Source organism: Triturus cristatus, chromosome 1_2, assembly GCF_964204655.1.
Source record: "Triturus cristatus chromosome 1_2, aTriCri1.1, whole genome shotgun sequence".
Classification (NCBI taxonomy): domain Eukaryota; kingdom Metazoa; phylum Chordata; class Amphibia; order Caudata; family Salamandridae; genus Triturus; species Triturus cristatus.
This window is the reverse complement of record NC_140580.1, coordinates 351,550,688-351,567,708: the sequence shown is the minus strand read 5'-3', so window position 1 is coordinate 351,567,708 and position 17,021 is coordinate 351,550,688. Positions and strand designations below refer to the sequence as shown.

The window sequence follows — 17,021 nt, the reverse complement described above, 5'->3', positions numbered from 1 at the left end:
TTTGTTGCAGTTAAGAAAAAACTACGGGACCACCAAATCCCATATGCACTGATTTACCCAGCCCGTCTCCGCGTCACAGATGGGGGGAAAACTGTGATATTTGCCGAGCCTAAAGAGGTGCTCAAGTTCACACAACACAAGAACTCTTGAGTACCGCGCAGGAGATCACCCAGAGGGGAACAAGACGAACAGGGTACCACCTCAGATGTTGAATAATGCAAGACGCTACAGTTATTCGCACACGGCTGACATAACTCCCATAACTACCCCTCGTCTAAGGATAATATGGACATGGCGGAGAACATCACACGACCTCCTGGATTGTTGTTCTCCTGTTGAAAATGATTGGGGGCGGAATACGTATATATGAGGGACAGATTTGTTACAAATGTGGTCACCTATACTGTGCAGGTGGCAGACTGTGTTTCATCAGACTAACTCTACAAAGCGACCCACCATGTGACGGTGTCCCTTGGGTATTCGGCCGGTGGCTCCCGCCACTCTCTGTGTGAGCCACAACTAACTTTTGTTTTATTGTGGGTTTGGTTGGTGGGTGGAATGGCGAGACTGTTCGAAATAATCTGGGAAGGCTTTGGTGATTGGGGTTTGCTGAAGTGGGTGGGGGAGGGGGGATGGGGAAGTTCCAAGTTGGGGAATGTTAATGTGATTGCATCGACCAACTACAACAACCTCATGGTTACCACAATATTTGGCAGTTCTGACCTAGTTATGGATCGTGGAACGTCTGAGGTTTAAACACTCCCCAAAAAATTAGACAAGTGTTTGCCTATTTAGACCGACACAATATCCAGATCGCGCTCCTCCAGGAGACGCACTTGACTACAACCTCTGAGACCAAGATTGCTCTTAGATGGGCAGGGTATAAACTAGCTGCATCGTATTCCTCGTATGCCAGAGGGGTCCTCATTTTAATCAAGAGGGGCATCTCTTGTACACCTATTAATACACACACGGACAAAGAAGGGCGTTGTGCCATGGTACATGGTAAGCTAGATAACTCCTTGGTCACTCTGATTAATGTATACGGGCCTATCACAGATAAGCCGGAGACCTTTACACGTATCTACACAGTGCTACGAGAGTGGCCTGAGGCAGCGGTTCTGTGGGGAGGTGATTTTAATACTTATTTAGACCCACACCTCGATAAATTGGGTCCACAAGGCCTGCGCGCACCTAGGATAGCCCAGAGTGTCAATGATGCAATGATTGAATTTGGGTTACTTGATGTCTGGCGGCTGCGTCATGGCTTAACCAGGGAAGGTACACACGCTACACCTACTTATGGCAGCTGGTCCAGACTGGATTATTGGTTACTAAGTGGAAGGGCGAACGACTGGGTCAGGGACGTTACCATACTACCGCGCACACTGTCAGACCACAACCCGGTACACCTCGCACTTCAGGTCGAGGGAAACGTCCACCGCCCCTACACTTGGCGCTTCAGAGCCCAGGTTCTTCTATACTCAGTTTGCAACGACACTATCAGGCAGCCAATAAAACAATATTTTACCAATAACACGGGCACCGTGAAGAGTGTAGCTACGCTTTGGGAGGCCTTTAAAGTATCCATACGCTGGGTGTGCATTGGTACTACAGCTGGTATATTAAAAGATATTCGGGGACAACTTGAACGGACCGAACACAAACTTGCAGAGCTAGAACGTCAATACACTTCCGCGCCTGGCCCCGAAACACTCACTCGCATTCATGACCTACTGACTGAATATGATTCCATGGCGGAATCGGAGATTCGATACAGAGGACGTAGACACATAGCGAGAGCATTTGGCAAAGGTGGCCGACCAGGCCGCACCCTAGCCTTTAAAATCAAAACTCAGGTAGACCATCATCATATAACCAAGATCACGGATTCCCAGGGAGTGGACCATTACACCCCTATGGCTATCCTAGATCAGTTCCGCAGTTTCTACTCAGAATTATACGCCTCACGGGGACACGCATCTGATCACGATCTAGCAGAGTACCTATCAGACATAGCACGTGCTTTGTTGTCGGATAACCACCGAGAATACCTGGACCAACCAATAGGCGAAACGGACATCAGGGATGCGATTCGCAAAGTGCCCAACCAAAAAGCTCCAAGGCCAGATGGTCTCACAGCTGATTTTTATAAGCAATATATTGATTTGATTACACCCCCCCCCCCCTACTGGAAATGTACGCCGAGGCACACGAGACCGGGACACTGCCACCATCCCTCTACGAAGCGCTAATTATCACCCTGTTAAAAATAGACAAGACCGCAGATGCATGCGAATCTTATCGCCTGCTGTCCTTAATAAACCTAGATGCCAAAATCTTAGCAAAAATATTAGCTAAACGGCTGCAGCCCCTCATGCCCAACCTGGTCATCCCGGATCAATCGGGCTTCATACCGGAATGTTATACATCGCACAATTTGAGGACTATCTTCGCCATGTTTCCTGTCCTGGATCCCGCTCTGCCTGCTGTTGCGGTGATGTTAGATGCAGCGAAGGTGTTTGACTCCATAGAATGGGGTTACATGTTTCACATACTTAGACGCATGGGATTTCCGCTATTATTTTCCGGCTGGGTTCGCCTATTCTATACAGACACGTCCGCACTGGTAGGCGTCTGGGGCCTAACGTCTACTCCATTTAGAATACACAGAGGCACACAGCAAGGATTCCCATTGCCACCCTTACTGTTTGCATTAGCACTGGAGCTGTTAGCATGTATAATCCGACAGCACCATAGAGAAACGGCACTTAATTTCTTACATAGACCGGTAGGCATATCACTCTACACCGATGATATGGTCCTATTCATAAGAGATCCAGCACAACACTTAGCGAGAGTGTTGAGGGAATACATTCGAATCGGGCTTTCTTTCCGGCTTGCAAATCAACTGGAATAAGTCGATAATGATACCCCTCACAACTAATACACCACCGAGCGTAGAATACCCCCTAGTGTGGACCACGGACCCAGTGAAATACCTGGGCATTTGGGTACACCATGACCCAGAGGTAGTAATCAGAGAAAACTATGGCAGAGCATGTGTCACCCTAGACCAACACATAGACAGATGGAATCGTCTGCCACTCTCCCTAGCTGACCGCATAGCTATTATTAAAATGGTTATCTTACCGCGTTTTCTATATTTATTTAGTAACATTCCGATTAAACTGACGCAACACTTTTTCAAGGGGATACGATCCTCACTACTCCGATTGATATGGGGAGGTAAACAGGCCAGGGTGAGCTCGTCCACGCTGACACTAGACAATGCCCAGGGAGGTTTCAGCGCTCCAGATATGTTCATATATTATTTATGTGCACAAGCGCAATATGCATATTACTGGTTCCGACCGCATGCGTACACTCCACATGTTGCAGTGGAGGATGGAGATGCCCATCTTGTTCCCCTCTCGGGTGTGCTCATGCACACACGCCGACATCGGAAATAAACTCCATAGATACGACTATTGCTGCATGGCAAACTATAGCTAACATTACCGGCAAACTCCCATTATATGCACCAGCCATGCCAATTGCACATCATGTGACACTCTCAGTACCACAGGAGGAGGGCTCACTCAGGGCGCTTGGGAGGAGGGCATGGTAACTATGCAAGATATATTCCCAGATGGACACTTTCTCACAACATTTCCAACTCTTCTCCATTGTTCAACTTTACTGTCCACAGACTGAGACAGGCGGTCAAAGCTCACTACGTCACATATCCAGCTACACTGCCCACGTCAAGGGCCCTACAGATAATATTGGTTGCACCCTCATGGCGTAAACTAATCACAAAACTGTATAAAGAAATTCGGAAGGACAAGACCCTCGACCCGAGCAGAAGCTTGGCTCGCTGGCATAGTGACCTAGACATACCACTATCAGACTTAGTCTGGGAACACATTTGCAAACTGACTGGAGCCCTTACACCGAATGGAAACCTGCGCATTATTCATTTTAAATTCATTCATCAGACTTACCACCCCCCGTTAAATCACATAGATGGGGCCTAAGGGAGACCAGCGGTTGTAAACGGTGCGGTCGCCTCGATGCGGACTTTCTGCATCTTTCGTGGGGCTGCGATAGAGTGAGATTTTTCTGGGAAGCTGTACTAAAACACATTCATGAGATGACCGAGGCTATGCTCCACTGTACTCCGCCAATTTGCTTACTATGTCATGTACCACACGTAAAAGGGGCAACGGGTAAACTAGTGCACATCGCACTCCTGCTGGCCAAATGCGGAGTGGCCCTACACTGGAATAGTAAGCTAGCTCCAAAACCCGATCACTGGTTGAAAGACATGGTCTACTGCATGGAGAACCTAGCATTATATGTGGAAGAATTACCAGTAACGTCAAGACCCAGAGACATTTGGGAACCACTGCGGAAATATCTGATAAGACTGGCTGTTAATAATTCAGACAATGATTGATGATGATGATGTTAGGCATAATACTGGATACCTGTCAATGCAACGGTATATACTGTTATGGAGGGGCGGGTGGGCATTCCGTTATTTGATACCTATGCAATCGCAACGTTGTTTTATGATTTGTCATGATCATATTATCATGCTTGGCAAGGGTATTATGTACATTGCTTGAAATGCCAATAACCAGATTTTCAACAAAAAAATAAGAAGTCTTCATCTTTGGGTAAGTCGAAGCTCAAGAAGAAGGCGAACAAGCACCGTCAATCTTCGCCTTCTCCCCATCCGTCGGCCGACGTGACGCAGGATGCGGAAGGTAGTCGTCCGGCTCCTCCCGTGGAACCTGTTGGGTCAGCTCCGAGCTTCCCTCCCTTCCCCGCAGCCGGGGCGATCCCTGCCCAACTTCATAGCTTTTACAAAGCCCTCTACTCCATCTTTGGGCAGCCTAACTCCGCCGGCACGCCTTCGGGCCCCGTGGACTCGGCTGGGGGTTCTATACCTTCGATGCCGGCGGCTTTAGCTCCGGCACCACTGGGTCCCCAGGGATCCAGGCTTGGATCCAGATCGGCGCCGGTCTGCCTTACGACACCTCCGGCATCGTATCCATTGGTGACACCTCTGCCCCCTCCGACGCCGGTTGTGTCCCAAGCCGGCGCCGACCCCGGCCTCCCCCTTGACATGGACACGGAGCCAGGACCGGCGTCGACCAACACAGGTACTGCCGCTGACTGGTACTTTTGTACCTGTTCTAACCTGGCATTCCTTATCGCCCTGAGTGGTAGCCAGAGGAGGGTGAGGAGGACTGGGAGGGGTCTTTTGACCCGGTCGCACACCGGGCAGGAAGAGACTGATTGGAGAGAGGAACTAGGTGAGGCCAGTGGTCTGGATACATCCCCAGAACTTGGTATGCTTTCTCCCGCTACCGTGGCTATGGAGGAGGAAGCCTCCTACGCTGTGGTGTTGCTTAGGGCGGCTGAGGCCTTGGGCCTTGAGCTACCTACAGTGGCAGTCAGTACTAACCTCCTGACTGAGGTGCTTCAACCAGCAGCAGCCTCTTCGGTGCCCCTGCTGCCATTCAATGAGGCCCTCCCAGACATCCATCTGGGCACCTGGTCCAAGCCCAGCACAGGGGCTCGAGTGGATAGGATGATTGACCGATACCACCGCCCAGCCCCTGGAGACTCCATTTTCCTCTCCCAACACCCTACTCCTGAGAGCTTGGTGGTCCAAGTCTCAGCATCCAAAGGCACATTCCCTACTGCTCCCCAGATAGAGAATCTAAGAAGCTGGATCATCTTGGGAAGAAGTTATTTTCTTCCGCCAGCATAGGACTGCGGTCGGTGAACACTGCATGTCACTCTGTGTGGGACACGGTTGCTGCCACAGTGCCCGGAGGAGGCCAGGGCCGTACTCTCCTGTGCGGTCGCTGAAGGGAGGGAGGCAGCAAAGTTTGCCATTCGCTGTGGGCTGGACACCGCCGACTAGCTAGGCAGGATGATTTCAACATCGGTAGCCCTGAGACGCTATGCCTGGCTGAGGTCCACTGGCTTCTCGGGCGATGCCCAATCCACTCTTTTGGACATGCCCTTTGATGGCCGTCGCCTGTTTGGCAACAAGACAGACAATGCGCTTGAGCGTTTCAAGGACTCTAGGGCTACAGCCAGATCCTTGGTCTGCTTTTCGCCCCTTTCGTGGCTAGGGAAGGGGTGCCCTAACCACGTTCTGCCCAGAACCACAGGCCTGTGCAGGCTGTCCAGCCTCTGCGGGGCCGGGGACGTGGGACCCACCGTCATGGGTCTGGGGGCAGTGGGCGGGACAGTCCACCAGTTCCCCCTCTGCAGCAGCCTCCAAAACTTCCTAGTCTGACCTTTCAGGGCCACCAGTTGGCCAGTGGACGGCAGCATCCGCCATCACCTCCCCCACTGACACAACATCACGTCAGACCGGTGGGTTTTGCAGCTAGTCCGAAGGGGCTACTCCCTCCCCTTCGAGACTACCCCTTCCTCCATGCTACCTGCATTCCATCGCATGTCAGAGGATCACCTGGCCCTTCTCTGTCAGGAATTTGCGACTTTCTTGGCCTAGGGAGCCATCAAGCGAAGCTCTCTGTCAGAAGCAGCTTGTGGCTGCCACTCCTACTACTTTCTGGTGCCCAAGAAGGACAAAGGCCTGCGTCCTTTCTTAGACCTCAGAGACGTCAACCGCTTCCTCCGAAAGGAGAAGTTCAAAATGTTGACATTGGCTCAGGTCCTGTCTCCCCTCGACCCTGGAGACTGGATGGTAGCGTTAGACCTGCAGGATGCTTATTTCCACATCCCAGTCATGTCAGACCACAGGCGTTACCTGCGTTCCACAGTAGGCCATGATCATTTTCAGTTTACTGTGCTCCCCTTTGTCCTTACTAGCGCCCCTTGGTGTTCACGAAAGTGATGGCTGTGGTTGCAGCTCATCTGCGCAGATCAGGGGTTCCAGTCTTCCCCTATCTCAACGACTAGTTGTTGAAGGCGATTTCGCCCCAGGCTGTCATCGCCCACCTCCAGGCTATGACAGACCTCCTGCATTCGCTGGGGTTCACAGTCAACGTGCCGAAGTCACACCTGCACACTTCTCAGAAACTCCTTTTCTTCGAGCGGTTCTGGACACAGCGCAGTTTCTAGCCTATCCTCCAGAACAGCGAGTCCGGGATATTTGGGCTTTGATACCAGTTCCAGCCTCTATCCCTGATTTTGGTGAGACTGACGCTGAGGCTGCTGGGCCTCATGGCCTCCTGCAGGTGGATCGTGTTAGGTGGCATATGCGGGCTCTGCAGTGGGACCTGAAGTTCCAGTGGGCGCAGCATCATGGGAATCTGTCCAATGTCGTCCAGATCTCGACGGGGACATCAGTTGCAGTGGTGGCTCATGAAACAGTATTGGGTCAACGGCAGATCCCTCTCCTTACCCCAACCAGATTTCACAGTGGTGACAGATGTGTCACTCATGGGATGGGGCAGCCAAATGGGAGAGTTGGCGATCAGAGGCCTCTGGTCGCCGGCGGAGTCCGGGCTCCGCATCAACCTTCTGGATCTCCGGGTGATTCGTCTAGCACTGAAGGCATTCCTTCCTTCTGTCAAAGGAAGAGTAGTACAGGTATTCACAGACAACACTTCCGCCATGTGGTATTGCAACAAACAGGGCTTAGTGGGGTCGTGGACCCTTTGTCAGGAAGCCCTTCATCTCTGGAAGGGGCTGGAACATCAGGGCATGTCCTTGGTGGTACAACACGTGGCGGTTTCCCTGAACGCCAGGGCATACGAACTCAGCTGCCGGTGCTTGATGAATCACAAATGGCATCTTCACTCAGAGATGGTGCAAAGTCTCTTTCAGCAGTGGGGAGAGCCTTGGTTAGATCTATTCACCACCGAAGAGAACGTGCAATTTCAGCAGTTCTGTGCGTTGGAATTTCCAAGGCGGCACTCACTAGGTGGCTCTTTTCGTTGCAAGTGGAGCTGCGGTCTTCTATACGCCTTTCCGCCTATACCACTTCTGCCTAGAGTGCTGAAGAAGATTAAGCCCGACCGGGCCCAAGTAATTCTTATGGCTCCGGACTGGGCACGAAGAGTCTGGTATCCCGAACTCTTGAACATCATGGCCATCGATCCTCCAATCAGACTGCCCCTTCAGGAGGATCTTCGCAGTAGCAGGGGACGGTCCTCCTCCTGTACCTGTCCAGCCTCCACCTCCTTGCGTGGAGATTGAGCGGTGACAGTTGACAGCCTTTGACCTGCCTCCTAAAGTCTGTAGTGTTATCTTGGCAGCCAGGCGTCGCTCTACTAAAACAGTATACACCTGTAAATGGAACAAATTTGTTTGATGGTGCGCAGCAAAGGCTGTGGATCCCCTTTCTGCCCCCCTTTCTGAGGTTCTCCTCTTCCTGCTTTCTTTGGCCCAGCAGGGCTCTGGGCTATCTTTCGGCCATTTCGCCCTTTCTTCACCTTCCTGATCAGCCTTCTCTTTTCAAGTCTCCTATTGTAAATCGTTTCCTAAGGGCATTACTCTCCTGTTTCCTCTTATTACTTTTGTAATGCCCCAGTGGGACCTGAACCTTGTTCTGACCTACCTTATGTGCGCTCCCTTCGAGCCGCTACATAATTGTCCTCTCTGGCTCTTGACCTTACAGACGGCTTTTCTGGTTGCCATCACCTCTTCACTCAGGGTAAGTGAGCTTTAGGGTCTTTCTTCTAAGCTTCCTTTCCTTGCTGTTCATCTGGACAATGTTGTCCTTCTAACTCAACCTTCTTTTCTTCCCAAAGTGGTTACCTCTTTCCACATAACACAGACCATCTTTTTCTCCACCTTCTTCCCACCCCTGCATCCTTCTAAAGGGTAGGAGAGGCTCCACCGTCTGGATCCAAAACGTGCGCTTTCATTTTACCTGGATCGCACAAAACAATTCCGGGAGGATGATCAGCTCTTTGTTGGCTATGTGGGCGCCAAGAAAGGTTGGGCCGTGCAAAAACGAACCATCTCTCGATGGTTCGTTCTTAGCATTAAAATGTGTTATTCCTTGGCGAAAAAGGAACCTCCAGTAGGGTTGCACGCCCATTCCACCAGGGTGACGGCAGCCACTACTGCTTTGGGACGTGGAGTCCCCTTTCATGACATCTGCCAGAAAGCCACGTGAGCTTCTTTGCACACATTCACTATACATTACTGTATGGACAGCCAAGTCCGGAGAGACAACTTTTTTGCCCGCTCCGTTCTTCAGGACTTCCTGGTGTAAACTTAGTTTCGCAGACCCACCTCCGGGGTTGGTATTGCTGGGTTATCTATTCTAAGGTAAGGACTCCATAACTAATAGTCTCTTTCAGATTAACAAGTTACTTACCTTCGGTAACGACATCTCTGTGAGAGACATATATTAGTTATGGATTCCTTACCGTCCCACCCATCCTCCCTGTTCTGCGAACTGACATCTAGGGTAAAGGACTCCCTTTCAGGGCCCTAGTTTTATTCCCCAGTGGTCAGTGTCTTGCATGGCTCTGCGCTTCTGGCGTGGAATGTCGTGTAAAGAACTGATGTCAGCGCACAGGGGCAGCGTCTAAGTAGATACATTGACGTCATCCCGGCGATTATGATGCCGACGACGAACGTGGAGTCGACCGACGCCACCTACCAACGTGCTGGGATACTGCTGAAGAAAAATTCTCCGGATCCAGTATGACGCCTGGGGGTAATTTTAGGGTAAGGAATGCATATCTAATATATGTCTCTTACAGATATATCGTTCCGAAGGTAAGTAACTTGTTCGATAAAACTCTTGTCAGCCTAAAATGGAAACTGGCTGAATTCGATAAGCACTGCCAAACAAATAAATTAACAATTAATTTTAATAAAACTAAAGCTCTAGCTTTTTGTTTGGAAATAACATGGATTTGTTTGGTCAATAGGGCAGACAAGAATTGAGCAAACCATCATATAGAAGTATTTATGGAGGGTTTTCAGTAATTCTGTTTCTTGGTCGTTACATATTGATATCTTAAATGCCAAACCCCTTTCAACCATTGGACGCTTAAGAAAATTTAAGCTAGATTACAGAGGTCCATCGCTCCATACACTCTTAGATACTTATAAAGCAGTGGTTGCCCGCAGGCCTCATATGGAGTAGAACTGCTGGGTCTGAGTAATTATCAAGATTGGGAAAAGAAGGAAGGTGACTGCCCAAAACGATTTGCTATCCCTACTGAAATGTCGTTTGTAAGCTCACTGAGATTTTGGAGCAGACTGATAACGTCTGAGTAGCCTAAAATTGCCACGTTATGTAAAGTCGACATAATTGAAAGGGAACTCAGTTTGGAAAAAGTGTTAAGGACGCATTTATATGCTGTGGCAGCTCTCTGCCTAGAAGTTCAATAATTTTAATTTTGCTCAAGCCCTAGCCTACTCAAATAAAAATGACTGAGTTGGGTCAGAGGATTTCAAGAGAAAGGGCTCTTCCATATGTGCACTTTAAGCCTTCAGTTTTCGAATTATGTGAAACCTGGAAATCATATGCTTGTTTCCCATATATACATGAGCTAGCAAATCTACACCTGCAAAGCGTAATTTTTAAATTTATATTAGGCCTTCAGCCACTTTATGCACACCCATTGGGCATATTGTTTAAGAATTGAGAAAGAGGGTCGTGTAGATGTGGGTTGCAGATGTACTGTACAAAAATGTATATCTTATTAGATTGTTGTTCTTTTTAACTCAGTGACGGAAAATTTTAAAACAAGTTCCGAATGAAATATATGGATGCATCTTGTGCCTTGACAAATTTTTTTAATGATTTTAAAAGAGTTTGTACCTTGACTGTGTTTTTATGAGGTTTGTACTGAGGGATATTTAATGTTTTAGTATTAGTTTGTATTTAATGGATATTAGAAATGTTTCCATTAAGAGCATGTGGCTCAAAAATATTTTTGACCGGCAGACAGTTATTACACATCACTCAGCTTTGGGAGAGTGACATTTGGAATAGGGCAAGTTCCTAAATTTGCAATATTCTAAACAGATCCCAAAAGAAGTAGAGTGATGCTACACATTCAACAATCAGTTAAATAATGTTTAGTCTTAATTAACTTTTTGTATCTTTTGCTTTTGCAGGAGCGGATCTCTGCACTTTTCCTTTTTGAACCTTGATAAGCATCGGGAATGGCTTGAATACCTACTGGAGTTTGCTCAGGATGCCGCCTCAATTGCATACCAGTATGATGAGCACTTTCTGGAACGTGACTACACTGGCTATGTGCTGGCCTTAAATGGCCACAAGAAATACTTTTGTCTCTTCAAGGCACAGTCCTCCATAGATGAAGAAAAAACACTTGGGGCCTGTGAAGAACTCGAATTGTCTCCAGCTTCCGGAGAAGGACTTAGGAAGATACCAAGCAGTTCAGGGCCTGGTCTCATTAAAAGAAAATTGAACAAGTTATCTCTCTGGATGGAGCGTCTCTTGGAAGGCTCCTTGCAGAGGTTCTATATTCCTTCTTGGCCCGCACTAGACTGATGGATGAAATAGAATCATCTGGCACTCTTGAGTTTTGTGCAACAAGGACAATGCTTTCTTGGATGATTCATCTAAAGGAAACATCCGTAGCTGTAGTCGATGTCTCCTTGGACACATGTCCAAGACTTTTATATCTCTCAAGGACTCTATTAATGTCATCCTAGGAGGGGATGCTCAGAGCCGAGATCTTGTAAAGGACCATAGATCCTGTGAGGTCTGCTAGACCTGGATGATGCATATTCTGCCTGTCCCTCCCTGCTCGTGTAGGATGATCATCGTTGCTGCCAAGTGCCCCGCTCCACCAGCCCTTTTGTGTCTGCCTCATCCTCCTCTGTGCTAATTGTATGTTTCAGTTTGTGCTGTTTTTTCTTTTACCAGCTGGATGCTGTATGCTGCCCTCATAGAATCATCATGTGGGATTACAGCTTCTTTGTAGTGCCAACAGTTATTGGCCTAGGTGAGTGATCATGTGCTGGAATTAACTTAATCTACCAGAGAGAGGCAAAGAAAGCCCTTGGTGATCAAAGCCAAGACGATGAAGCTAGACTGCATGTTCTCTGTTTCCTTAAGGAGGCTCTAGGAGAAATGAAAAGTCCGCCTTTCACTGCTATGTAACTTTCCACAGCCCTGCATAATAACAGTCATGTGACTTTCGGTTTGGAGAAGCTCTGGTTTAAAGCCAGCAAAGTGAGGAGAACTACAAGGGACAACGGTTATGGGAAAGAAAGATGTGTTCTAGGAAATTGTGAATCAGTTACACAATTTCCAGCATTTCACCAGGTCTGGCTAATTCTTGAATTTTGTAATTATTAAAAGCAGATCTGAGCCAGAATTAATGTCCATGCGACTCCCATTAATGTGCACTGGGGGATTTAGTTAAAAAAGTTTTTGCATCCAGGAAGTCTGTTCTCTGATGATTGTGTTTTCTAGCACTTCTGTCTCCATTTGTTGCTCAGATGCAGTCACATACGTTCTCGGTGAAAGGTTTTTGGAAGCCTCTTAATTTAAATGTATCTTGTCTTTCTATGCCTGTTTGTTACCTAGAGAATTGGAAATCTGTTGTCCGAGAATATCAACTTTGGATTAGTTCTTGGAAACAAGGCTATGGTTCCAACTGTGTCACCAGCCACTCTGCAAGTGGTGTTTACCATTCTTCTTCAACTCTTTCAATCCTCCCCTGCTATGTATGTTCACAAATGTCACTTGCCATGATATTCTGTTGACCCATTTATGCAGGGTAGGTACTATACCATTATTTAAGTGAACTATTGCAGAAACTATTTTCTTTGAAGCCTTATAATATGTACCTACCTACACCTGTTGAAGTTGCTTAATCTGGCAACAGACAGGTTATAGCATGTCTTGGTACACAGTATCAGAGCTGTTTTAAGGTCCTATTTTAGATGTTTTTTCTGTGTCCTGGTGGAAGCAGGTTATTGCATGTCTCAGTTTTCTTTAACAGGCAAAATACAGAAACTATGGTTCAGATGGGCCATTAGGTGCATAGGTAAACATGCCGGCACATACTGACCATCAGCTTCCCTGAGGCAGACTAGTCATCAAGTGCCCTGGGACTGACCGACAATCATTTCACCTGTGACAGACCTTGAACCGTTAGTTACCTTGGGAAGGATTGGGCCATTATATGCCTTGGAAGACTGGGCATTTTAGTGCGCTGAGAAAGACTGGGCCATCAGGATACGGTTGCACCATTTTGAGTCAGTCCCTGGGAACAATGGTCTTTCCTCTCGTAAACACATGCTTTCATTGAACGTCTGGGGCACGAAGACCGTCTTATAACCTGGCCTTAGCAGTCCTTCAGATTTGCCGTTAGATGGATGGACCAGCTTCGGTTTATTGGAACTGAAGAGCCATTGAGTGTCTGAGAATAGATGGGCAATAGGAGTTCCCTAGTACTTTTGACCTGTTGCGCATAACCTACAAATATACATGCTGCTGTGTATCTGCAAATGACAGGCTGGTGGAAAGTCTGTGTTGACATGCTCTGTGTTGACCCAGAACTTAAAGGCCTTGGGGTGACCTGATAGATAGAGGATGCTGGGTGATCGGTGACAGACGGATCACCGGATGCCCTGTGATAAATTGAATATAAGACTTCTTGTGACTGATAGGCACTTCCTAAATTGGATTAGCCATTTAGGTGTTCTGCGATTGACTGACTGTTGGACTGATGACCAATATATCCTATTATTAGCTGGTTGTCGGGCATGCAGGAACTCATGACCTGATGATTCCCAGAACTGACGTGGCACATCCTGTCCTGATTACTATGAGAGTTTCTTCTTTGACTTTAGGAGCACCTACCAGAAACTCAGTGCACTGTTGGGGAGTTTGCACTTTTTATACTTATGTATATTAATTTATTTTACAAGTTTGGGCTCATAATTTGTTCTTGTTATTTTTATTTTTTTACCTAGGAAAAAAGCCAGCACTGAAGGTTCGTGTTTTTTGGTTTAACATGCCAACAGAGTACATTAAAGCTGAAATAAACTATTTTAAGATCTGACGCAGTGGACTTTTTTTTAATTTTGACATAGTGGCACTTTAGTTTTATTATAGGTAATGTGTTACAGTGGTATACCATAGTGGTGCCCGAGGAAGGAAATTAGACATTGCTTCATATGTGCACCCTACCTGCAAAGTGCTCCCCTTGTTGAACTAGGTGCGCGTTTCTATAAGCATTATGTAATAAACCTGCTTGATACAAATCATTGCTTATTAAGAAACAAAAACGCATTGTTGTGGCATGTAATAACTGTTTGAGGAAATTGACTGCTTGCATCGGACAGTCACTCTCCACACACTAGATATACAAAGTACACAATCAAACTATGTTTGAGGATACAAAAAAAACAAGCATATTAAACCTAAAGAATAGAGCTGTGCACGTATGTACCTCCTTCCATGATGCTAAGTTGGAAACGGGACTACATATGTGCAATGTTACCCTGAGAGTTTTTGCTCCTGGCACTGCTGCACACTTTTGGAAGCTGGGGTTCCCTTACTCCCTCTGACTAGGGTCACTGTGGGAACACTCATTGGCAGTGTCAATCAGTTTGTCGTTTATAACACGCACACATGTGCAGACATAGCTTACATTAATACACATATATAAACACCATCATTTTATAGATAGTTCCTCTGCATATAGGCTTACTTGCTCTCTTTCAGAACATGGCTGTGCTTTTCCTTGTTAGAATTGTGTACTAAAGTGAAAAAGATAGTCCTCGGGCACAACAATCAAGTTCCTTTTTCCATGTGCCCATCTACGCTACAATCTCCAGCCACTGCAGAGTATGGATTCCAAGTGCCTTGAGCTCAGGAAACTGCGAGCTGGAGGGAGAAATGTGGAAGCATAGACTCTCGCAAGCAGAGAAATGTGGAAGGCTAGGAGCCTCTGCGGCAACATTGTTAGGTTTGATGTGTAATGGTTCTTGCGCCACTCGTGGCAAACATGTTTTAACCTATACATCTACATAGAGTACATCTATACAGAAAGGGGGCAAAAGCCCAGCCCTCTTAGAGTGGGAAATGGATCAGCCCTGTTCAGTCATTGGCGCTTTTGTAAGTGCCATTCATTTTTGCGACAGTTGACAGGAAAGGCAATAGATGTTTCTCATGCCAGGCACTAAGTGTGCATTTTTTTCCGAATTACATGTGACTTCGAGCGGAAAGCAGCTCCTCTCCATGAAGCTCTGCTTTTTGTGCTTTTTTTTAACTCAATTTCTCTCTGGCACTTGCCCGTTGGCCTGAAAGTGGATGTTGAGAGGGGAGGAATCTAGGGGGGGGGGGGGGACGGACTCCACTTCTTAAACTTAATGCAGACTCTTTGTACGTTAATAGGGCTCGCAGTGAGAGGACCTTGAGATACAACTTCAGTCAAATGGTTCTTATTCAGGAAATACCACAATCCCCTTGACAACTCTCGGGCAGGTGTCATACCAGGGTCGGCTGCAGAGTCTGTGCTGGTAGCTGTTTAAACTAGGGTTGATTGAAAACTCCCGTGAACCCGCTAGGTTAAGCCTCTGGGATTTCTCTGCCACCTCTGATTCACTGGATAGCGCCACTCTGTAATAGAGGCTTGTGGTTCTTTGCATTAGTCGGACAGTCTTGTAGTCGTTTACATCCTTCTTAGAGGAGAGTGTATAATCACTCCTCTTCCTGTTCAGTCACTTGGGAGGTGTTAAAGAGCGCTCTCTCTATAATTTATTTATATATATATATATATAACAGCCACAAGTCCTGGAACAATCCGATAGGATCCAAAGAAAGCAGGTACGGACCACTTCGTGGAGATAATTTTTCTTTTTATTGAAGGTGCAAATTAAAGTGCATAGTGCATTCCCAAGCAAGTGCTCATATATATATATATATACACACCACCACTCATCCAGAGTTACTCACACACCTAGTCAGTCATGCAAAGAATTAATCACACTTCCATTTACTGAGCTATACAGTTACACACACACCACATCACTTATTCAAACCGAAACTAATGCATACTTACTCTCTTATACAATCACTGATACAAGTACACACTCATCCATACAGCCACTCTCACAATCACTGACTCTCACTTATAGTTATTTATATACCTCAACTCTCACATACTCTGCCTTTTACATATGTAGTTACTTGGACATGTGCCATTGACACCCATTCACTCACCAACACACTCATACACACACTTACCCACCCATACAGCTGTTTTCACATGCACTCTTGACCCCATACACACATTGAATCAAACACTCAAACATCTATGCACAGAGTCACACAGACACACACACACAAACACACACGCAACCAATTATGTAGACACTCCTGCAGCTACTGACCAACCCATGCAGCAGCATATACAACAACAGACAGACTGATGCAGACATTCACACAATCACTAACCCATGCATTCAGTAAGACAGGTTTAATTACTCACTTAAACGCACCTAATAAATCCTCCATTCAGACACTTATACACCCACTCATTCTTCAATACATCTTGGCATATATATAATACATATTTAAACTTTAAAGGAAAACACAGTCACTGGATTATGTCATCAGTGATGTCATCAGTAATGTAATTTGAGATGTCATCAGTGATGTCACTGGCCATGTCATGAATGATGTAATATGTGACTTCGTCAGCAGTGCTTTGCGGGGGCGCGAGTTATAGTTAGGTGAACTAACTAGAACGGGGGGAACTTCTATGGTTTTGTAAAAGAGAAATGTCCAACTCACTATACCGTCCCTGAAACCTATGGTTTTTTCAGTGAATTTCTAAGGTATTTTAAATGCTAATTTCTAACTAGAACGTGCCTGATACCTATGGTTTTTTTCAGTGAATTGCAATGGTTTTTTAAATGCTAATTTCGAATTATAATGTTCCTTAAACCTATGGTTTATTCAGTCGCTTTTTTGTGTGTGATATTTTGTAACTTTAATATCCTAAAAATAGTTTTTGTAATTTTGTTTGTTATTAAAATAATATAATGTCTTCTGTTTCCTTAAA

General features: G+C 46.5%; 1 protein-coding gene across 2 annotated transcripts in view; it reads left to right on the top strand.

The window, feature by feature from the left end:
• DNAJC16 (DnaJ heat shock protein family (Hsp40) member C16) overlaps positions 1 to 14,012 on the top strand; it is a 212,770-nt gene extending 198,758 nt beyond the window's left edge. For both annotated transcript variants that reach the window (XM_085604155.1, XM_085604150.1), the window contains exon 15: positions 11,086 to 14,012. In XM_085604155.1, coding sequence (XP_085460281.1) covers positions 11,086 to 11,485 — 400 coding nt within the window. In that variant the 3' untranslated portion in view covers positions 11,486 to 14,012. The remainder of the gene's footprint in view (positions 1 to 11,085) is intronic.
• The last annotated feature ends 3,009 nt before the right edge of the window (positions 14,013 to 17,021 follow it).